The sequence below is a fragment of the Mauremys reevesii genome, linkage group 22, assembly GCF_016161935.1.
Source record: "Mauremys reevesii isolate NIE-2019 linkage group 22, ASM1616193v1, whole genome shotgun sequence".
NCBI lineage: Eukaryota > Metazoa > Chordata > Testudines > Geoemydidae > Mauremys > Mauremys reevesii.
This window is the reverse complement of record NC_052644.1, coordinates 23,047,983-23,070,172: the sequence shown is the minus strand read 5'-3', so window position 1 is coordinate 23,070,172 and position 22,190 is coordinate 23,047,983. Positions and strand designations below refer to the sequence as shown.

General features: G+C 63.7%; 1 protein-coding gene and 1 long non-coding RNA gene across 6 annotated transcripts; one reads left to right on the top strand and one right to left on the bottom strand.

Moving 5' to 3' along the window:
- Positions 1–2,788: 2,788 nt before the first annotated feature.
- On the top strand, positions 2,789–22,148 carry PTPN18 (protein tyrosine phosphatase non-receptor type 18). 5 transcript variants are annotated; one of them, XM_039510897.1, is made up of 18 exons: positions 8,355–8,480; positions 9,412–9,486; positions 9,743–9,851; positions 10,450–10,526; positions 10,797–10,892; positions 14,342–14,380; positions 14,485–14,553; positions 14,929–14,991; positions 15,449–15,591; positions 16,675–16,741; positions 16,828–16,905; positions 17,028–17,111; positions 19,827–19,903; positions 20,349–20,617; positions 20,906–20,988; positions 21,221–21,248; positions 21,534–21,635; positions 21,836–22,148. In XM_039510897.1, exons 2-18 carry the CDS (start codon positions 9,451–9,453, stop codon positions 21,901–21,903), a joined length of 1,488 nt encoding a protein of 495 aa, XP_039366831.1. In that variant the 5' UTR covers positions 8,355–8,480; positions 9,412–9,450; the 3' UTR covers positions 21,904–22,148. The 5 variants fall into 5 exon arrangements, with proteins under 5 accessions (XP_039366829.1, XP_039366831.1, XP_039366830.1 ...); XM_039510896.1 differs by having other exon boundaries at positions 9,412–9,507; XM_039510895.1 differs by lacking the exons at positions 8,355–8,480; positions 9,412–9,486 and adding an exon at positions 2,789–2,920.
- On the bottom strand, positions 5,724–8,237 carry LOC120388815. The gene is made up of 2 exons (XR_005590655.1): positions 8,137–8,237; positions 5,724–5,833 (listed from the first exon to the last, which is right to left on the bottom strand). It is a non-coding gene; the product is annotated as an uncharacterized LOC120388815 (long non-coding RNA).
- Positions 22,149–22,190: the final 42 nt, after the last annotated feature.

Below are 22,190 nucleotides of genomic sequence, written 5' to 3'. Positions count from 1 at the left end.
ATCCCCCTGCCCGGTTACATCTCAGCACGGTGTGTCTGGCATCACAATGCAGCTTAGCAATGTTGGAGCGCTCCAGCAGGCCGGAGGCTGGCAGCCCGGACTCCTGGGTTCTCTCCCAGGCTCTGGGAGGGGAGTGGGGGCTAGTGGTTGGAGCAGGGGGAGCTAGGACTCCTGGGTTCTCTCCCTGGCTCTGGGAGCTGAGTGGGGTCTGATGGTTAGAGCAGGTGGGGCTGGAAGCCAGGATTCCTGGGTTCTCTCCCTGGCTCTGTGGGGGGGAGTGGTGTCTAGTGGTTAGAGCAGGGGAGGCTGGGAGCCAGGACTCCTGGGTTCTCTCCCTGGCTCTAGTCCTCTTCCTCAGAGCAAGGCTTCTCACAACAGAATTTTGAGTGGCCTCAGAATGCAGCTACCAAATCTTGCTGGTGGCCACTTTGATCATTTTTCCTAAAATACTTAATTAACTTTAGGGAAAACAAATAAATATGCACAGATCCAGATCCAAATCCTTGTAGTTTATTTATGTAGCGCTTTCCTCCCCCGACTCAATAATAAAAATAATGTACCGTTGACCTAAACAGAATGGAAACGCAAATAAGGTGCTTTGCACATTCTTGGTTTTTGTTATTGTTTCTTTTGCTTTTGCTTTTGCTTTTGCTTGCTTTTTTTTTTTTGTAAAGACTTGTTAGTTAGTAAGTCCGCTGCTGTGAAAAGTGACACCTGTATGTTAATATCACTTTTCTCATAGCCTCCACAAATATCATTTTTCACAGCAGACATGCTCAGCCCCTGCAAGCCCGGGGACAAATCATGCCCTGGATGGGGAGGTGGGTAGGGAGGTAGCGGTGGTCGGGGGAGACGGTGGGGGCTGGGGCGATGGGGGGCAGGGGCCAGGGAGGCAGGGCCAGCACCCCACCACTGCACAGGCGGGGCCAGAACCCCAAGGCCAGATCCTATCGTCCAAGCCCACAGCCCTGTGCATGGGGGATGGAGCCTGGGGCCATGCAGCTGAAGCCTGGGCCAGAGAAGGTGGCGGGGGCTAGGGTCAATGAGGGAGGGGTGGTGGTGGGCTGGAGGCCGGAGCCAGAGGAGGCGCAGGGGGTGGTAAGGCCAGAGCCCGTTGCTGCATGGCCAAATCCCAGGGCTGGAGGAGGCAGCGGGGAGCAGGGCAATGGGGGGTGAACTCACTGGCTGCCCCCTGCTCCTTCAGTGTTTGTGTTTCCAGAGGGTGGCAGGGCCTGACCTCTGCTGGCGGCCCCAGGGGAGGGGCCGCTGCTTTGCCCCCATCACTTCCCATGTGGCTGCGGCCACAAGAAAAGCCCCTGGTGGCCGCATGCAGCCACAGTGGCCACATTTGAGAAACACAGAGGCCTGACTCCCAGCCCCCCCCACCCCCCAGCTCTAAGCACTAGACCCCACTCCCCTCCCAGAGCTGGGGATGGAACCCAGGAGTTCTACCTCCCCCCACCTTCCCCCACCCTCTCTACTACACAAGTCTGCCGTTGCTGTTGTTCCGATCACATTCTGCTCTTTCCAGTTCCTCCCCACAGGTTCCAGACGAAGTCAGGGTCCTGTGACTTCCCCACGGGGTGGATGTCTCACCCTTGCCGCTCGGCCCTTCCCCCTGGCCCCAGCCCCGCTATTTTCCGGAGGAGGCCAGGGCAGGAGATGTGCTACCTGGGTCAGTTCCTCCTCCCCAGACCAAGCTTCTCAGTCTCCCCATGGCCCCGGGTAGCCCTGCTCTTCTGCGTCATACTTCCTGCACGAAAACCAAGGCCTTGGTCTCTCCGCAGACCCTGTCCCACAGAGCTGAGTGTGGATCCCCAGTGTCCTGGCCAAATCCAGATGGAGATCCAGATTTAGGGGTCCCTAAATCCCCCTGTGTCATTGAGTCCTTTGTGGTAGCGTTATGAATGGCCGTTCCCCACCTGCTCCACACCAGAGGTGGCTGCATCTCTGTGCCAGGTGACCCATCCCTGTGCAGAGTTATGTGTGGCTGTTTCCCACCTGCCCCACACCAGAGGTGGCTGCATCTCAGTGCTGGGCAAGCCCTCCCCATGTAGAGAAATACCCGATATGAATGCCCTGGTCACAGCGGAATTGCACCTGGCACATGTGGCGAGGTTAGTCTCCGCCGCAGGTCATTTCCTGACCGTTGGGAGGTGCACAGAGCCCTGAGCTCAGACACGGGGGCAAAGGCTGGGAATTTACCTTTAGCACCACAGCCGAGGGGTGGTGTCGAGAGGGGCTGCTAGGCAGCTTGGGGGCATTCTGGGGGAGGGGAGAGGATCCCAGTAAGGGGTGGGGTGGAAGCGGGCTGGTCCCCAAGAAGGGCTGGCGACTGGCACGCTGAGCCCCGCTGCCCCCAACTGTGGGGCAGGCAGGGCCATACCCAGGAAGCCAGAGGGCTCCGAGAAGGGGAAGGAAACAACCCAGCGCAAAACTGCCCACAAACGTATAGCAAAAAGGGCACGGGGAGGGCTCGCCCGGCGCTGGGATGCAGCCACCTCTGGGGAAGGGCACACGGGGAAACAGCCGCACATAACGCCGCTCGGGGAGCGCTCACCCGGGACTGAGATGCGGCCACCTCTGGCGCTGTTCTCAGCGGCCCTGCCCCAGAGGATGGGGAGATTCCCGGCTGCGGCTGGGCGGGACCCCCAGGTGAGGCTGGACCCGGACGCCTGGGTTCTCCCAGCCAGGCAGCCGCGCTCCCCTGGCTGGCGGCCCGCCAGGCTCAGGTCTGGGCTCGCCCAACCGGCCCGGGGCGGGGGGGGCGGGGACCTCAACTTCCTCTTCAGTCCGCTCCGTCCTGCGCCTGGCTCCGGCCGCGGGGCAGCAGCTCCGCAGCATGAGCCGCCTGGACCAGACGCTGCGGGCGTTCCTGGGCGCCGAGCCCGGCCCGGCCCGGCTGGGCCAGGAGTTCCAGGTGAGGCCGGGCCGCGGGGGGAGCCGAGACACCGCGCCAGCCCGGGTCCCCGGGGAATCCCGCCCCCCAGCAGGGAAAGAACCCAGGCGTCCTGGCTCCCAGCTCCAACCCATTACCCCCCACACCCCTCCCAGGGCCAGGGAGAGAACCCAGGAGTCCTGGCTCCCAGCTCCCCTCCCTGCTCTAACCCATCACCCCCCACTCCACTCCCAGAGCTGGGGAGAGAACCCAGGAGTCCTGGCTCCCAGCTCCCCCTGCTCTAACCCATTACCCCCACCACCCCTCCCAGGGCCAGGGAGAGAACCCAGGAGTCCTGGCTCCCAGCTCCTCCTGCTCTAACCCATTACCCCCACACCCATCCCAGGGCCAGGGAGAGAACCCAGGCGTCCTGGCTCCCAGCTCCCCCTGCTCTAACCCATTACCCCCCACACCCCGCCCGGGGCCAGGGAGAGAACCCAGGCGTCCTGGCTCCCAGCTCCCCCTGCTCTAACCCATTACCCCCCACACCCCTCCCAGGGCCAGGGAGAGAACCCAGGAGTCCTGGCTCCCAGCTCCCCCCGCTCTAACCATCAGACCCCACTCCCCTCCCAGAGCCAGGGAGAGAACCCAGGAGTCCTGGCTCCCAGCTCCCCCTGCTCTAACCCATTACCCCCCACATCCCTCCCAGAGCCAGGGAGAGAACCCAGGAGTCCTGGCTCCCAGCTCCCCCCGCTCTAACCATCAGACCCCACTCCCCTCCCAGAGCCAGGGAGAGAACCCAGGAGTCCTGGCTCCCAGCCCCCCCCTCCCGGAGATGGGGAGAGAACCCAGGAGTCCTGGCTCCGAATCCCACCCACCCCTGCTCTAACGCACTGGACCCCACACTGCCCTCCCAGAGCTGCGCAGAGAACCCAGGCGTCCTGCCACCCTCCGCTGGTCTCCAGCTCCAGCGCGAGTTTCTTTCTCTAATCATTAATCTGGAGCTTGCCTGGGTTTAACTTTCCATTGCTGCTGCCGTAGAGAGAGTTAACTAGTCACCTGCCGGCCAGCAAGAGTCAGAGCTGCAGGGAGCCCGGACGCCTGGGTCCTCTCCCTGGCTCTAGGAGGGGAGAGGGGAAGCGGGGAGCTGGGAGCCAGGACTCCTGGGTTCTCTCTCCATTTCTGGGAGGGGAGTGGGAGGTAATGGGTTAGAGTAGGGGGGGCGGGGAGTCAGGACTCCTGGGTTCTCTCCCCAGCTCTGGGAGGGGAGCAGGGGCTAGTGGTTAGAGCCAGGGATTGGGGGGCTGGGCGTCTTGGGCTGATCCTATGAGACGCTATTGGAAGTCTCAGGGTCTGGGTCCCTTGGCGGGTGGCTGCCTGTGTCCCCCCTGCTGCCCGGAGCAGGGCAAGTTGTCAGGCCCGGGGCAAGGCAGAGCCGAGAAATGGTGAAATCCAGCCAAGAGCTGCTCCCGCTTTGCCCGCAGGCTTCCTGCACCGCCGGCACCTTTGTGAGCCCTGGGCGTCCCTACAACATGCAGCAGAGCCTCCTGGCAGGCAGGCCTGGGCACGGGGCAGGGGGCTGGGCCGGGGGCGCTCCCCCCTGGCAGGCAGGGCTGGGCACGGGGCAGGGGGCTGGGCAGGGGGCGCTCCCCCCTGGCAGGCAGGGCCGGGCGCTGGGGGGCACCATGCTGTGGGAAGTGGGGGGCGGGGCAGGGGGCACTATCCCCTGGCAGGCAGGGCTGGGCGCTGGGGGGCACCATGCTGTGGGAAGTGGGGGGCTGGGCAGGGGGCACTATCCCCTGGCAGGCAGGGCCGAGTGCCATGGGGCAGGGAGTGGGGCAGAGGATGCTCTCCCCTGACAGTCAGAGCCAGGCACTGGGGGGCACCGTGGGGCAGGGAGTGGGGCAGGGGGTGCTCTCCCCTGGCAGTCAGGACCAGGCACTGGGGGGCACCGTGGGGCAGGGGGTGCTCTCCCTGGCAGTCAGGGCCAGGCACTGGGGGGCACAGTGGGGCAGGGAGTGGGGCAGGGGGTGCTCTCCCCTGGCAGTCAGGACCAGGCACTGGGGGGCACCGTGGGGCAGGGGGTGCTCTCCCTGGCAGTCAGGTCTGGGCAGGGGGGCGGCCCCGTGCTGCACGGCAGGAGGCTGGGTAGGGAGCACTATCCCCCGGCAGGCAGGGCCAGGCACTGGGGGGCACGGTGGGGCAGGGAATGGGGCAGGGGGTGCTCTCCCCTGGCAGTCAGGACCAGGCACTGGGGGGCACCGTGGGGCAGGGAGTGGGGCAGGGGGTGCTCTCCCTGGCAGTCAGTGCTGGCCTGAAATCGTTAGTGGGTGCTATTAATTTGGACCCGCCTTTCCGAAGAAACGGACAACCTGTGCCCCCTCGGGTCATTACATTTCCCCTCCACCTTGGGGTGACCCAGCCCAATCCCAGCAGGCAGCTGCTTTCCAGCCGCTGCATTCCCCATCGCTTCCTCCTGCCAACATTTGTAGTGTCGCAGTGCGGCTGTTCCCCGGCTGCCTCGCCCCAGAAGTGGCTGCAGCTCAGCCCTGGGCAAGGAACCACCGCATCTAGCCGGGCAAGGGCTCGGGAATCCAGTGGAAATCAGCCGCTATCCCAGAGCAGAGACTATTCTCTGGTTTGTGTTATTAGCAATTGGGTCATTAAACTGAAGTGAAATTGCCTGGGAAACCCAAACACGTTCACTTTCCCCTCCTGTTTCACTTCTCCCAGCCCCCCCCCCCGCCCCTGCTCTAACCACTAGACCCCCCTCTCCTCCTAGAGCCAGGGAGAGAACCCAGAAGAGAAGTGAAGTGGGAGCTTCAGTAAGGACAGGCCCTTCTGATAACACTCTGGGGCTGTTTCTCATCTGCCCCACCCCAGAGGTGGCTGCATCTCAGCGCCGGGCGAGCCTTTCCAATCACACTCCCAGCTACTCCTTTGCATAACCGCAGCCTGGAAATAGAAAAAGCAGGAAATAGTCAGAAATTCACCTCCACTGGGCCCTGATGTTGGTTCAAATAGACCCTGGGTTGAGCAGGCACCAAATGCAAATTTCCCCCTTATCACCGTGGCTTGTGGCATAGCATAGATAGCGCATGAAATAACCCCTCCTAAAACGGCAGCTGCCTCCTGCAGTTACAAACCACACTGCTTGCGCTCGGCGCTGAAATGCAGCCACCTCTGGGGCAGGGCAGCTGGGGAACTACTGCACATCACACCACAGTGGGATGGCTCGCCCAGTGCTGAGATGCAACCACCTCTGGGACGGAGCAGCCAGATGGGGGTGGCTTGCCTGGCACCGAGATGCAGCTATTTCTGGGGAGCAGCAAACTTCACTGGTTGTCACAGTATAAAACAACAGAAGGTTCTTTTTATAGGCTAGAACTAAGAACCAGGACTCCTGGGTTCCATCCTCAGCTCGGGGAGAGGTGTGGGGTGTGGTGGATTAGATCAGGGTGAGGCTGCGAGCCAGGATTCCTGGGTTTTCTCAGTGTCACCTTGGCCAGGTCCTGCCTCAACCTGGTGCCTCGGTTTCCCCTGTGGCTTTCCAGAGTGGTGCTGGGAGTGAGTCGGGTGGGGAGGGTTAATTCTGTGCAGCTTCGCGCTGGCCCATCCTCCCCTCTGACAGGGAAATGAATTTTCCAGAAGGGACTTTGTTCCCTTGTCTCTCGCCTGGCTTCAGATACTGATTTCCTATATAAATGTAGCCCAAAACAAATCCCAGCTACCTCCGGGCTGGAGCCAGGCTGGGAGTGTGGGGGGGGGGGAAGTGACAGGATCCGGCACCCCCTTGTGGGGAAAGGCCCCGTACCCCACTTCCCACCCCCTGAGCCAGCCACTCCCTTTATTAAATCCCCATCTCATATGCCAGACTTATGTACAGCTGTTTTCATTCCACTGTACTGGGTCTAGAGATGCAGCCACCTCTGGGGAGGGGCAGCTGGGGAACAGCCGCGCATAACGCCGCACACGGTGGCTGGCAGGCTCTGCTCCCTTGCTCAGCATAGGGGCTGCTCACCAGCCCCATGCAGCAGAGCTGAAGTGAAAAGCAGAAGCTGCCCCATGGGGTTACGCAGTCCTGGGAACTGAAAACATGGATCCTGAAAGTGAATGCAACAGTGCGAGGAAACGGGCCTCTCTGGGGGGTGCCATGCTGTGAGGTGTGAGGCTCTGCAGGGGGCGCTCTCTCCTGTCAGTCAGGACTGGGCGCTGTGGGGTGCCGTGCGGGGGGGGGGGGGGCAGGGGGAGCCTTCCCCTGGGGGTCAGGGCCAGGCACTGGGGGTGCCGTGCTGGGGGCTGGCCAGGGGAGCCCTCCCCTGGGGGTCAGGGCCAGGCGCTGGGGGGTGCCGTGCTGTGTGGGGCTGGGCAGGGGAGCCCTCCTGGGGTCAGGGCCAGGCACTGGGGTGCCGTGCTGGGGGCTGGCCAGGGGAGCCCTCCTGAGGGTCAGGGCCGGGCGCTGGGGGTGCCGTGCTGGGGCTGGCCAGGGGAGCCCTCCTGGGGTCAGGGCCAGGCACTGGGGGGTGCCGTGCTGGGGGGGGGCTGGCCAGAGGGAGCCCTCCCCTAAGGGTCAAGGCCAGGCGCTGGGGGGGGCTGGCCAGGGGGAGCCCTCCCCTGGGGGTCAGGGCCAGGCCCTGGGGGTGCCGTGCTGGGGCTGGCCAGGGGAGCCCTCCTGAGGGTCAGGGCCAGGCGCTGGGGGGTGCCGTGCTGGGGGGGGGCTGGCCAGGGGGAGCCCTCCCCTAAGGGTCAAGGCCAGGCGCTGGGGGGGGCTGGCCAGGGGGAACCCTCCCCTGGGGGTCCGGGCCAGGCGCTGGGGGGTGCCGTGCGGGGGGGGGGGCCGGGGCCGGGCGCTGGGGGTGCCGTGCTGGGGGGAGGGACCGGGGACAGGCGCTGGGGGGGGGCCGTGCTGTGGGGAGGGGCCGGGGCCGGGCGCTGGGGGGGGCCGTGCTGTGTGGGGCTGGGCAGGGGCCAGGCACCGGAGTTGCTTTTTGCAATCTCTGTCCTGGCCACTGATGGTGAGTTTCTTTGCCAGGGAAGCGTGGCCGTTCCCTGAGCAGAGAACAGAGCTGGGGGCTGCTGGTCAAATTCCCTCCCCTGATCCCCCGTCTCCCCGCCCCCGACGTGGGTAACATCCCCCCTGCGCCCTCCCTGCAGAGCTCTGCACCTCGCCCCGTCCCCCCCGGGTACAGAGCGGGGGATCCACCCGCCGACAAGCCGCCACCTCCCTCCAGCCGTCGGGACCCAGGGGAGGAAACTACCCCAAAAACTGTGATGGAGAAAAAAATCTCCGTCGGCCGGAGAGTTCGGAAGCTGCGGGAGCTTCTCCGCTGCAGATCTTCCCCCTCGGGGCCTGTCTTTCCCTCTGTCCTGGGCATTTAAACCCCAAAGCTAGGCAATGACTAGCCAAAACCTTTGTGATGTAGCCAAACCCGTCACCGACAAGCAGAAAGCGGCCCGGGCCGCTCAGATCCAGGCTTTCTCCCCCGGGCCTGGTCCTCCTCCTTCCCCCGCCCCACCCAAACTTTTTTGGAGGGGGAAAAAAACTGAGGAAATGAACGTCAAAAACTTTGTGACCTGCCCTGATCCTTAACGAAAGAAACTTTTATCCGCCGAGAAGCTGCGGAACCTGCTACCCGCTTCGCTCCAGCCTGAGGAGACAGAACCGCCCCAGGCAAACCTGGGCAGTGGAAGAGCACAAGCCCCCGGGACGGGACGGAGCTGGAGCTGGAGCAAACAGCCCGGCCGCTGGCGGCCTCCAGCTGCGACCTGCCAACTCCTGGGGTCCCCGCTGTCCACTTTACACCCCCGCCTGCCTGCGAAATCCCGACCCAGCCACTCCTCCGCCCTGGCGCTGAAGGGAGCTAGTGCCCCCTTGCCTCCACCCCCTGAGCCCTCCATTCCTACCTCCCAGCCCCCCTGCTCTACCCACTAGAGCCCCCTCCCCTACTCGGGAATAGAACCCAGGAGTCCTGGCTCCCAGCCCCCCTGCTCTAACCACTAGACCCCACTCTCCTCCCAGAGCTGGGGAGGGAACCCAGGAGTCCTGGCTCCTAGCCCCCCTGCTCTCCTCCCAGAGCTGGGGAGGGAACCCAGGAGTCCTGGCTCCTAGCCCCCCTGCTCTAACCACCATCCCCCACTCCCCTCCCAGAACTGGGGAGAGAACCCAGGAGTCCTGGCTCCCAGCCCCCCCTGCTCTAACCCACCATCCCCCACTCCCCTCCCAGAACCGGGGTTAGAACCCAGGAGTCCTGGCTCCCAGCCTCCACTGCTCTAACCACTAGACTCCACTCCCCTCCCAGAGGAAGGGAGAGAACCCAGGAGTCCTGGCTCTCATTCTGGAAGCGACTGCTGCATGGATTAACTCTCCCTGGAGGGTTGTTCCATGGCAGGGGTGGGGTTGTTTTCTCCTGCCCGTTCCAGGATGGGCGTGGGTGTGCTCACGCTGGGTCCCAGAGCTGGCAGGACAGGCTGGTCCGCTACTGGCGAGGTCAGAACCAGCCTGTTCCCAAAATAAACCTGACTCAAGTGCTCAGGAATGATCATCCCCGTGCGAGCTGTCTCTGTGCCGCGTTATGTGCAGCTGTTTCCCCGGCTGCCCCGCCCCAGAGGTGGCTGCATCTCAGTGCCAGGCTAGTCATCCCCCCGGGGCTCTTACCCTTGGAGTTTGGGGGTGCTGGAAGTCTGAGGTGGGAAAAGGGGCTGCGGTCACAGGGAACGGGGTGCCATATACTTGAGTATTAGGGAGTCAGGGCATAAGCTGTAGGGATCGCAGAGCTATCGGCTGCCGGGGTGCTCTGTGTCCCTGTTTAACCCTGTCTTCTCCACGGCCTCCTAATCCCCCTCCTGTCCTCTCTCTCCACCCAGGACATCAAGGCCCAAGCCAGCGCCTTCCGGCAGCAACAGGGGTTCTCCGCGGAGGCCGGGGGCAGGAAAGAGAACATCAAGAAGAACCGGTATAAAGACATCCTGCCATGTGAGTGTGGGAGCGGGGTGCTGGCCCTGGAATGTGCAGCGTTATGTGCAGCTGTTCCCCCAGCTGCCCCACCCCAGAGCTGGCTGCATCTCAGCTCCAGGTGAGCCATTCCTGGGCAGCGTTATATACAGCCGTTCTCCAGCTGCCCCACCCCAGAGCTGGCTGCATCTCAGCACTGGAGGAGCTGTCCCCCGTGATGTTATATACAGCTGTTCTCCAGCTGCCCTGCCTCAGAGCTGGCTGCATCTCGGCTCCAGGCGAGCCATTCCTGGACAGTGTTATGTGTGGTTGTTTCCCCCAACTGCCCCACCCCAGAGGTGGCTGCATCTCCGGGCCGGATTTCATAGATTCACAGATTCCCAGGTCCGAAGAGACCATTGTGAGCATCTCGTCTCACCCCCTGTATCCCACAGGCTGGAGAACAGCCCCAAAATAATTCCTGCAGCAGAACTTTTAGAAGAACAGCCCAGGTTGATTTAAAAACAGCCAGAGACGGAGGCTCCGCTGCGCCCCTTGGGGAATCTGACCCTCTCATCGGTCACAACTGGTGCCTTATTCCCAGTCTGAATCTGTCAATCCCTCCCTCTCTCCCCGACAGACGATCAGACCCGGGTCGTTCTGAATCTCTGCACGGACGAAGGGCAGACGGACTATATCAATGCCAGCTTCATCCAGGTAACCTCCTCCCTCCGCAGCAGGGGGTGCTCTCCCCTCGCACCAGCGCTGGCCCCCCAACCCACTGGGGGCGCCGGGCTGCAGGGGGTGGGCGGGGGCTCAGCAGGGGGCGCTGGGCTGCAGGGGGCAGATGGGGACTCAGCAGGGGGCGGACCGGGGGCTCAGTGGGGGATGGGCAGGGGGTGCAGTGCTGCCGGGGGGGGGGGGTCAGTGGGAGGCGCTGCCGTGCAGGTGGCGGGTGACTTATTTCTCCCCTTCGTCTCCTGCCAGGGGGTGAATAACAAGCGATGCTACATCGCGACCCAGGGGCCGCTGCCTCACACCGTCCTGGATTTCTGGCGCATGATTTGGGAGTACGAGGTGAAGGTGGGTGTAACGCTTCTCGGGGTCCCAGGCCTGGCCGTCACCTGCTCAGCCCTGGAGCTGGGCGCCCTGACACCCCCGGCCTTTCAGCCACCCACGCACGCTCCTCTGGGCTGGGCCAGCCCCGTCCCAGATCCTGCACCCCAAAGCTGCAGCGTGCGCCCCAAACACCCCGCGCTCCTGAGGGGATTTCCGCTGCAAACCGACCCAGAACGAGGGTCTCTCCCGCTTCAAATGCTCTTACGCTGTCTGTGAACTGCTCCCTCTAAACGATCGGTCCCCGCTTGGCCGATTCCCTGCGGAGCACGAAATCTGCTCTCCTTCGCCAGCCGGGGCAGGTTGTCTATCAAATGAGACATAAGTAATAAGACCGGCGTAATTTAAGCATGTTTTCCGCTACAAACACGATACATCCCGCACGTGCTTCAGACGGGAGTAACTGGAAAGTTCCTACATGGGCCGGGCTACCCCTTGCAGTTTCAGGCTGCGGTGTGCGCCCGTGTGCCCTTTCCACGCCTCCGGCGTTGTGATTTGTGCCTCCGGACGGATCCACAGTTTGCAATTTCCGCACTGCCACCGGGGATCGGCTCCAGGGACGCTCGCGTGGGTGCTGCTTCTCCATTGCGTGTGGTCCAGCCTGCGGGTGGGCGGGATCGGCGCCGGTGACCTTTCCTGCGGAGAGGCCGGTTTCCCTCCATAGATCGTCCTCCTGCAAGTTTCTTTAGCCACTCACGTTTCTCCGGGATGTTCTCCAAGCGGATTTCTTGCTGCGCCCAGCAATACAGGAAACCATATCGCAGCCTCTCAGCCCACCTCTGCGGGGTCAGCTCGCGTCTCACGCTTGTCCGCAGCTGGCTTCTTCCAGGCCCCGGATCTGCGCGTCACGGAGCGTGGGCTCGGAGCCGGGCGGAGAAGCAGCACGCCGGATCAGGATGGGCCAAGGAGCGGAACACGTCTGTCCCCGATGATTTTCCCGATTGGCTTCGGAGCACGTCTGTCGCGTCGTTCCTTGCGCAGAACCCGGCGACGGAGCTGGGCTGATCTAATGTCCTAGGGTCCTGCCCCTCGTTTTTTCCTGTGGGTCGCAGAATTTGGTGTGGGCGCTCCCCCGCCCCCGCCCCTTTGCCGTCACCAGCCGTTCCCCGCACAAAGATAGTCAGTGGCTCCTGGCCAAAACTTTCTGCATCCAGCAGAGTTTCCTGAACGGGTCTGCGCAGCCGAGTCCTGCACCGCAAATACTCAGAGGTGTCGTGACCCGGTTCATTTTCAGCCACGGGGCGGCGCTGCTTTCCCGCCGGTGGGGCTTCGTGGCTGCGAGCCGCTGGGTGGCCGAGCCCAGGGCTGAACGATTTTCTGCTTTGGGCACGTGCGTTACAGGAGAGAGCAGGGCCACCCACAGGATTCCAGATCTCTAGAGCCCTGCCCAGGTATAAAATTTGTGCAGGGATCCACAGCCGCAGAGGCGGATATTTGCGGATTTGCAGGGCTCGACGGGTCTACCCGATTGAACCCTTCAAGTCGGAGCTGGTTCCTCTCCGCTAAGTACATAGATCCCCACTGGGCGGAATTGGCCCGGTCACATCGGTGAAAGGCCAGGATGGGTTCTTCTGCCAGCCTCTGGGCCCCAAATTCCATCCCGCCGAGCGCTGGCGAAGAGTAGGACCCGTGCCAGGACCAGGACAGGTGCCCGTGTGGCTGCCACCCACTCCCAGAAACTTGCTGGTGACAGGACAGACACTAGGGGGGAGGGATTGCTCAGTGGTTTGAGCACTGGCCTGCTAAACCAAGGCTTGTGAGTTCAGTCCTTGAGGGGCCCATTTAGAGACCTGGGGTAAAAATCTGTCTGGGGAGTGGCCCTGCTTTGAGCAGCAGGTTGGACTAGATACCTCCTGAGGTCCCTTCCAACCCTGATCTTCTGTGATTCTAACCTCCCACAGCTTTTGCAAAATCCAAGGGCTTCACTTTGTGGCAATAACACTGCGGGGATAACACTTGCCACATGGCCCACGGAGCGGCCTTGTGTGACGAGTGGCTTTATGCATCACTTGCACCAGTAACTGCCCGCACGCTCGTTTGTCTCCCTACAATGCCGGTCCGGGATCCCGCGTGCGCTGCCTCGGCGCTTTTAGGAAGCTCGCTGCCATGCGGAGGCCTCCTGGGCGTGGAATCAGGGTGGCCTCCGTCTTTTCGTCCCATCCGAGCCGTCCAGACCGCGTTGAAGCTGACGTGCGAGGCTTTTCACGGCGGAATTCCACGCCGCCGTTTCACGAGCCGGGGCCCGAACGCCAGGCACGGAGCTGAAGCTAGAGCATCTCCTGAAATCCTGCGAGGCACCTCTTGTGTTTCCTGCTGTTTCTCTTCACACGCTCCTACGACGTTATCTTCCATCACCTTCTCCCAGGACAGGCTGGCCACCCGAGGGAGGCACCGAACCATGGATATGCTCTTTGGCCCGCCGGCTAGTCCCTCTTCCTCGCCGATGTGTTGCCCAAGACTATCCGAGCGTCACTCCGGCTCCGGCTCATCGATAAATTTCCTTCCCTGGCATGAGAGAGACCCAACTTCTGCTGGGGAGAGAGATGAGCTTTTGAGCTCACAAAATGAAGACAGTCCCATTCTGCTAGCGCTGTGTGGCTGTTCCGCAGCTGCCCCACCCCAGAGGTGGCTGCATCTCAGCACCAGACAAGCCATCCCTGCGTGGTGTTATGTGCGGCTGTTCCCCAGCCGCTCCACCCCAGAGGTGTCTGCATCTCAGCACTGGATGAGCCATCCCTGTGTGGCGTTATGTGCAGCTGTTCCCCAGCCGCCCCACCCCAGAAGTGGCTGCATCTCAGCACTGGACGAGCCATCCCTGTGTGGCGTTATGTGCGGCTATTCCCCAGCTGCCCCGCCCCAGAGGTGGCTGCTTCTCAGCACCTGACGAGCCCTCCCACTCCCAGATACACCTTTGTGTAACCGCAGCCTGGGAGCAGAACAGGCCGGGAAAGGGTCAGAAATTTAACTGGGTCCTGCTGCCGATTCAAGTGGACCAAGATCCGGTGTCTTCTGCGGATGAACTGCTACCCCAAGGCCAGAGAGCCAGGCTCCCAGCTAAATCCCTCCCTCCTGAAATAGTCCCGCTTGCTGTGGGGATGAATTTTGAGGAGTTAGGGGCTTTCTGAAACAGTCCCCCTCCCACGTTACTCTTTGGGGGTAACGACCCTGCAGGACGTGGGCCGGGTGTTGTGAATCTGTCAGGGCTCAGGTGAGAGCTGTTTGCAAGGGGGGGGGGGTTTTGCCAAGGCAGCCAGGACTCCTGGGTTCTCTCCCTTTCTCTGGGAGAGGAGTGGGGTCTAGTGGGTTGTGTGGGGAGGGTGCTGGGAACCAGGATGCCTGGGTTCTCTATTCCAGCCCAGCCAGGGCTCCTTCTCTCATTCTTTTCCTAACTGTTTTGTTCCCTTCCTTCCTTCCAGGTAATTGTCATGGCCTGTCGGGAGGTGGAGATGGGGAAGGTAAGTGTGGGGGCCAATCCGTGCCCACCCCCATCCCCTGGCTGTGGGGAGAGTCTGGGGGGCGACCCCCATGGACTCTCCGTGAACTGACTTTCCCTCCTTAGAAAAAGTGTGAACGCTACTGGCCACTGAAGCAAGAACCGCTGCAAATCGGGCCCTTCTCCATCATCCAGGTACCAAGGAAGAGTTGCATGGGCAGCCTGGGGGGCTCACCAGGAGAGAGACAAAACTCCCCTTCACTTCCTGTCCCAAACTGCTGCTGGGCAACTCCATCCTACCCCAGAGGTGGCTGCATCTCAGCTGTGGGCGAGCCCTCCCTGTGTGGTGTTATGTGTGGTTGTTCCTCAGCTGCCCCACCCCAGAGGTGGCTGCAGCTCTGCTCCAGATGATGAGTCCCTGTGCAGCATTATATGCAGCTGTTCCTCACCTCACCCAGAGGTGGCTGCAGCTGTGCTTCTGTATAGAGACATGAAAGGCGTTTCATAACCCTGCAATGTCAGCACCCCCTGAAGCCTCTGTCTGCAGCTCGGCTTGTCTCTATCTCTCAGATCAAGGAGCAGGAGCTGAATCCAGACGTGATAGTCCGCACGCTGAGCGTCAGCTTCCAGAACGTCAGTGAGCTGGGGGGGCACCATGCTGCGGGAGTGGGGGGGGGGGCTGGGCAGGGCGCTCTCCCCAGCAGGGGCGGGCACTGGGGGGCGCTGTGCTGTGGGGGTCTGGGCAGGGGGGTGCGCTCACTTGGCAGGGGCGGGCACTGGGGGGCGCTGTGCTGTGGGGGGCTGGGCAGGGGGCGCTCTCCCCCAGCAGGGGCAGGCACTGGGAGGCACTGTGCTGTGGGGGGCTGGGCAGGGGGCGCTCTCCCCCAGCAGGGGTGGGCACTGGGAAGCGCTGTGCTGTGGGGAGCGGGGTGGGGGGCTGGGCAGGGGGTGCTCTCCCCCAGCAGGGGCGGGCACTGGGAGGCGCTGTGCTGTGGGGGGCTGGGCAGGGGGTGCTCTCCCCCAGCAGGGGTGGGCACTGGGGACGCCGTGGCATGTGGCGCAGGGCCGATGCCAGTCGTTCCCTCCTCAGGAGGAGCGGCCCCTCACCCATTTCCAGTACGTGGCCTGGCCGGACCGCGGGATCCCGGACAATTACAGCCATTTCCTGGAGATGATTGAGCATGTGCGATTGAAACAGGGGGACGACCCAGCCCCCATCTGCGTGCACTGCAGGTAGGGGGCGCTGTGCTGTGGCGGAGGGGTGGAGGGTTCAGCAGGGGATGAGTGGAGGGAGGGCCCAGTGGTCCCCATTAGCCCCTCAACCGGGATGGAGAGAGACAGCAGCCTTCATAGCCTGGGTCTGCTAGAATAAATTAAGCCCCACCCTCAAAGAAGCCCCTCCCACAATCCAAACCCCACCCCCTGACTGCCTCCCTCTGCCATGAACTCCGCCCCTTTTCTGCAACCTCAGAAATGGCGCAGCGCAGTCACTGAATGGCCAGCAGTAGGGTTCAGAGTGAACGCACAGAGATGGACAGAGTCCCACTCAAACAACGATCATTAGCATCCAGAGTTTACACCGATGTCAAAACGAATCAAGTCCCCGTTTAACACCAAACATTAGGGTTCCGACTTAACAGTCGCTGTTCAACACACCACACCCTCATTTAAACCTCGAGTTTTAGGATCCATGTCAAGGTGTCCCAATTTCAACCCCAGTTGTTATATTTCAGAAGTAATGGTCAGACTGAAATGAGCTATGTCCCCATTTGAAACACAATCATTAGGCTTCAGAGTTAACGGCCTCGTTGAGATGAGCTATAGCCCCTTTTAAAAACATAATTATTAGGGTTCACAGCTAACAGCCATGCTGAGACAAACCATGACCTTAGTGAAACGCCAGTCATTAGGCTTCAGAGTGAACAAGCCACCCATCTAGGTGGATGATGTCTGCTGAAACCTATCATTAAAGTCCAGGGCAAATACCCAGTGTGATGACTCCATTGTTCATCCAGGCCTTACAGTTTGGGGTAAACATCCCACTGTTGGCACCCAGGATGCCCCATTTAACTGTCAGTCATTAGAGTTCAGAGTGAACACCTACCAAAGATGGATTCGAATCTTAACTCTGATCATTAGGATTCAGAGTGAACGTGCACCAGCGATGCATCAAGATTGTAGCCATTAGGTTTCAGAGTTAACGCCCACAGGCAGTTGGGGGGGGAAGGGCCCCTTCGCCTCCAAGAGGGATTTGATTGTGGGGGTCGGGGGGAATTGTTCTTCACCCATTTCCTTCCTGCTTCCTCCCCCGGGCAGCGCTGGCTGTGGCCGGACCGGCGTGATCTGCATCTTGGAGCACGTGCGACACCTCCTCCTCCAACAGGTACTGCGCGTGTCCGTGTGCGCGGGCGTGTGTCCGACCCGTGGCTGCCCCCTGCCGGACTCGCGAGTCTTCTCCTGTTTTTTCAGAGCATCCCCCCGAATTTCAGCATTTTCGACATCGTCCTAGCGATGAGAAAGCAGAGACCGTCGGCCGTCCAGACGCTGGTGAGCCCCTTGGTTCTCCCCCTGCCGGACGCCCACACAGCGCCCCCTGCTGGGAGAGGTGGGGCTGGGGCCGCTGGGAGCCCCCACTCCCCTAACACGGCCGTGTCCCCTCTGTCTGACAGGAGCAGTACGAGTTCCTGTTCCACGCCGTGGCCGAGATGTTCCGCGCCGCCCTGGCCACCGCCAAGTACGAGAACCTCAAGCAGGTGAGAGGGCCCCGGGCCAGGGACACACACGGTGCAGGGCCCGGCCCCTCCAGCAGGGGGCGCAGGGACACACACACAGTGCAGGGCCCGTCCCCTCCAGCAGGGGGCGCAGGGACACACACACAGTGCAGGGCCCGTCCCCTCCAGCAGGGGGCGCAGGGACACACACACACACACGGTGCAGGGCCGACCCCCTCCAGCAGGGGGCGCAGGGACACACACACACTCACACACACACACACACGGTGCAGGGCCCACCCCCTCCAGCAGGAGGCGCAGAGACACACACACACACACGGTGCAGGGCCCGGCCCCTCCAGCAGGGGGCGCAGAGACACACACACACACACACACACACACGGTGCAGGGCCCGGCCCCTCCAGCAGGGGGTGCAGGGCACACACACACAGAGCGCAGAGCCCGTCCCCTCCAGCAGGGGGCGCAGGGACACACAGAGCGCAGAGCCCGTCCCCTCCAGCAGGGGGCGCAGGGACACACACACACACACACACACACACACACAGTGCAGGGCCCACCCTCCAGCAGGGGTGCAGGGGACACACACACACACACACACACACACACAGTGCAGGGCCCCCCTCCAGCAGGGGCGCAGGGACACACACACACACACACAGTGCAGGGCCCGTCCTCCAGCAGGGGGCGCAGCGACACACACACACACACACACACACACACAGCAGGGCCCATCCCCTCCAGCAGGGGGCAGCAGGGACACACCCACCCACCCACCCCGCAGGGCTCCTCCCCGCCAGCAGGGGACAGCAGGTACATACACACACAGTCACACACACACACACACACCCCCCTGAGGGCTTGTCCCCTCCAGCAGGGGGCGCAGGGGGGCACACACCCACACACACACACACACACACACACACACACACAGCGCAGGGCCCGGCCCCTCCAGCAGGGCGCAGGGACACACACACACACACACACACACACACACACACACACACAGCGCAGGGCCCGTCCCCTCCAGTGGGGGGCGCAGGGACACTGACCCTAACCCGGTTATGATCCCACCCTGCGATCTAGCCCTCACCCCCCCATCTCCGAGCAAACCCCATTTCCCCCCCCAGCCCCATTTTCCCCCAGGTCCACCCCCCTGGGCCCCTCCCCCAACTTGAGGAAGTCCCACGCGCCTTCCTTCCCCTTTCGATTCCGCCCTGGTGTAAACAGCTCCGTCGGCCTGTGCGGTACTGGGGGGGTCTGGATCCGGGGGGCCCGAAGGGTCGGGGGGGGGGAGAGTGTGAATCAGTGGGTGCACGTGGGGGAGGCGCAGGGGGAATTGGTGGGGAGGGCTGGGGCAGGCGGGAAGGACGAGATCCCGAGTGCAGGGGGGGTCTGGAGCAGTAGAGGAGGCGTGCGGGGGGCAGGACCGGCAAGGGGGGGTTCAGTTCCCCCCCCTCCCCCGCCATAGGGCTGAAAGGTGGAGCAAGAAAGGACGGGGAGGGGCCCTGGACCCCAGCCCCACATCCTGACTTCTGCCTCATGCTCAGGGCTTGTGAATGATCTCTGCTGGGGGGGGGGAGAATGGGGCCTGTCCCCCCTGAGGGGCACCAGCTCCCATCTGGCCCCACAGGGAAGAAGCCCAGAGGGCTGAGACCCTGCAAGTTTAGTTCATAGGTGAGCTGGTAACAAAGTGCATGGGAGCCAGCGCCCCCCAGAGGGGCCAGGCCCTACACCCCATTCCCTGCCCCCCAGCCAGCCAGTCCCTGCCCTGGGGCCGATGGGAGCCGGTGCCCCCTGGAGGGGACAGGCCCCAGGCCCCATTCCCTGCCCCCCTGAGCCAGCCAGTCCCTGCCCTGGGGCCGGATAGGAGCCGGTGCCCCCCAGAGGGGACAGGCCCTACACCCCATTCCCTGCCCCCCGAGCCAGCCAGTCCCTGCCCTGGGGCTGGATGGGAGCTGGCGCCCCCCGGAGGGGAGAGGCCCCTGCCCCATTCCCTGCCCCCCGAGCCAGCCAGTCCCTGCCCTGAGCCTGGATGGGAGCCGGCGCCCCCTGGAGGGGACAGGCCCCTGCCCCATTCCCTGCCCCCTGAGCCAGCCAGTCCCTGCCCTGGGGCCGATGGGAGCCGGCGCCCCCCAGAGGGGACAGGCCCCATTCCCAGCCCCCCGAGCCAGCCAGTCCCTGCCCTGGAGCCGGATGGGAGCCGGCGCCCCCCAGAGGGGACAGGCCCCTGCCCCATTCCCCGTCCCCCTGAGCCAGCCGGTCCCTGGCCTGGGGCCGATGGGAGCTGGTGCCCCCCAGAGGGGACAGGCCCTACACCCCATTCCCTGCCCCCCTGAGCCAGCCAGTCCCTGCCCTGGGGCCGATGGGAGTTGGTGCCCCCCAGAGGGGACAGGCCCCACACCCCATTCCCAGCCCCCCGAGCCAGCCAGTCCCTGCCCTGGGGCCGATGGGAGCCGGTGCCCCCCGGAGGGGACAGGCCCCATTCCCTGCCCCCCAAGCCAGCCAGTCCCTGCCCTGGGGCCGGCCTGCTGGATGGGTGCGTCTGGGGAGGGGCAGGTGTGTGAAGCGATGGGGGGCCGGGCTCTCCGGCACCGGCAGGGTTAACGGCCCTGCACCCGCACACTTGTCACACTTCCTGCAGGAGGAAGCGAAAAGCCGGTGTCAGCACCAGGCCGGGAGGTCTCCCCCCCACCCCTGGCTCCCCCCTCCCCAGCTCACCCCTTCCTCTCCCCGCAGAACCAGCTGCCCCTGTACGACGACGCCGTGTCCCTGCGCCGCCCTGCGCCCCTCAACAAACACAACAGCGTCTTACGGTGAGCGAGCCGCCAGCTGCAGCCACTGCTGGGGTGGGGGGGGGGCAGCAGCCGCACATAACGCCGCCGGGGGAGGGCTGGGATGCAGCCACCACCTTAATACTGCAGCAGCTGCCAATGTAGCCTGGAACTGGGTAGTCATTAGGGATCAGAGTCAACACCCCATTGGGTGTTAGCTGCAGCCCAGGAGGGGGCTCTGAGCACCCCCTCCCCTCCCCAACCGCCCCCCCTCCAATTAGCCGACAGGCCACTCGCCTGCTACTTTCTGTTTCCCAGAAATAGACTGTGCTGAGTATCTGCTCCCCCCACCCCCCTCCAGCCCCAGGGCTACTGGTTACAGGACGGGGGGAGGGGAGCCGGACTCCTGGGTTCTCTCCCTGACTCGGCCTTGGGTGGAGCATGTCTGTGGCCAGTGGTGCTACCCCCCCTTCCTCCCTCCCCCCAGGAGCATCTCGGTGCCGTCCGAGCCCACCCCGGACCTGCCCCCCAAGATGAGTGACACCTACGCGGTGGTGAACAAGTTCCGGCGGGGGGGCGGGCCGGCGGCGGCCTCCTCCCAGGAGACCAGGCCTGGCGGGGGCAGCCCCGAGTGGTCCCCCATCGACCCCAGCGGCTTCGGGGGGCTGCAGGCCAGCTACTCCCTGCCCGGGAGCCCCGTGAAACGCCTGCCACCCAGCCCCAGCTGCAAATACACCCCCCACTCCACCAGCGCAGGTACGGCAAGGGACCCAGGAGTCCGGGACCAGGGGGTCTGATCTGGGGGGGAAGGCAGGAGGCTGGGGCCAGGACAGACCATGGATCTGATCTTGGAGGGTGGGGGGGGGAACCCCAGAGTCCAGAGCCAGGAGGGACCATGGGTCTGATCTGGAAGGGGGGACGGGACCCAGGAGTCCAGGGCCATGGCTCTGACCCAAGAGTCCTGGGGTGGCTCTGCCCAGGGAGGTGGGACCCCAGCTGTCCAGGGGGGCCACGCTCTGACCCCTGCCCATCTCTCTGCTCCAGGTGACACCAGCCCCCGGGACCCCCCTTCGCCCTGCCCCAGCCCTGGGCGCGGGAAGACCCTGCTGCACACTACGAAACCCGCGGTGAGTTCTGCCCCCGCCCCACGGGCCAGCGACCCTCTGCCCAGCCAGAGGGGGGCGCCGGAGGACGCCGGTGTGTGGGGGGGTGAGGGCTGGGAGCCAGGACTCCTGGGTTCTCTCCCCCGCTCTGGGAGGGGAGTGGGGTCTGGTGGTGAGAGCAGGGGGGCTGGGAGCCAGGACTCCTGGGTTCTTCTTCCCAGCTCCTGTCACTCATTTTTCTCCATCTCATCTACAGGGTTTTGTGGCATCTCCCCAGAAGAAGGGTGAGTGGGGTGGGTGCAGGGGGGGCTGGGGAGGGCCAGGGCTTACAGAGGGAGGCTAGTTTGGTACCTGGAAGGGGAACCCTGGCAATCGAAGTGCATGCGGCGTTCATCACGGCCTCGTGCCCACGGCTTCCCCAGCCGCAGCTGCAGCTCCGCGCTGGCCGAGCCGTCCCTGGCTGGCGTTGTGCATGGCTGGTCCCCAGCCGTCCCGCCCCAGAGGTGGCCGCAGCTCAGCGGCGGCCCTAACAGGAGCCAGGGAGGCCTCATTGTTTTCTCCTCCGCCAGCCTCCAGCTCCCCCCGCCTTGAGTCTACGGACAGCTACGAGGCCGTGGACCCCTCCCCTGGAAGGGGCTGCAGCCCCCTCGCCTCCCCGGGCAACGGTCTCGGTAGGACGGGGTGTGGGGGGAGGGGCACAGGAGGGGGTGGCGGGGGGGGGCAGGCCCCTGGCTCTGACTGGGGATATGGGGGAATGCCCAGGGCTGTCAGGGGGAGGGGACCCAGGAGTCCTGGGCTGGGCAGGGAGACCCTGGAGGGCTGGGAGTCTGGGGAGGTAAAGCCCCATCATTGTTGTCTCTCCCTCCCCCAGGCTATAACTTCCGCATTGGGAAGCCAAAGGGACCCCGCGACCCCCCAGCAGAGTGGACCCGGCTCTAGGGGGCCTGTGGAGTGGGTGGAGGTGCTGGGACCTGTGCCCCTCCCACCCCAACCCCAGATGGACTGAGCCGAGCCGCGGCCCCAGCATCACCCCCCGGCACAGAGCGAACCGCCACCAACTGACACCAGGCTGGGAGCCAGGACTCCTGGGTTCTCTCCCCGGCCCCGGGAGCGTCGTAAAGAACGGCACCTTTAACATTCGAGCTAAGACCCACACCTTGGGGGGCCGGTGCTAAATCCCGCCCCCCCCCAACCTGGGGAGCCCTGGTGGCTCTACCCGGGCAAGA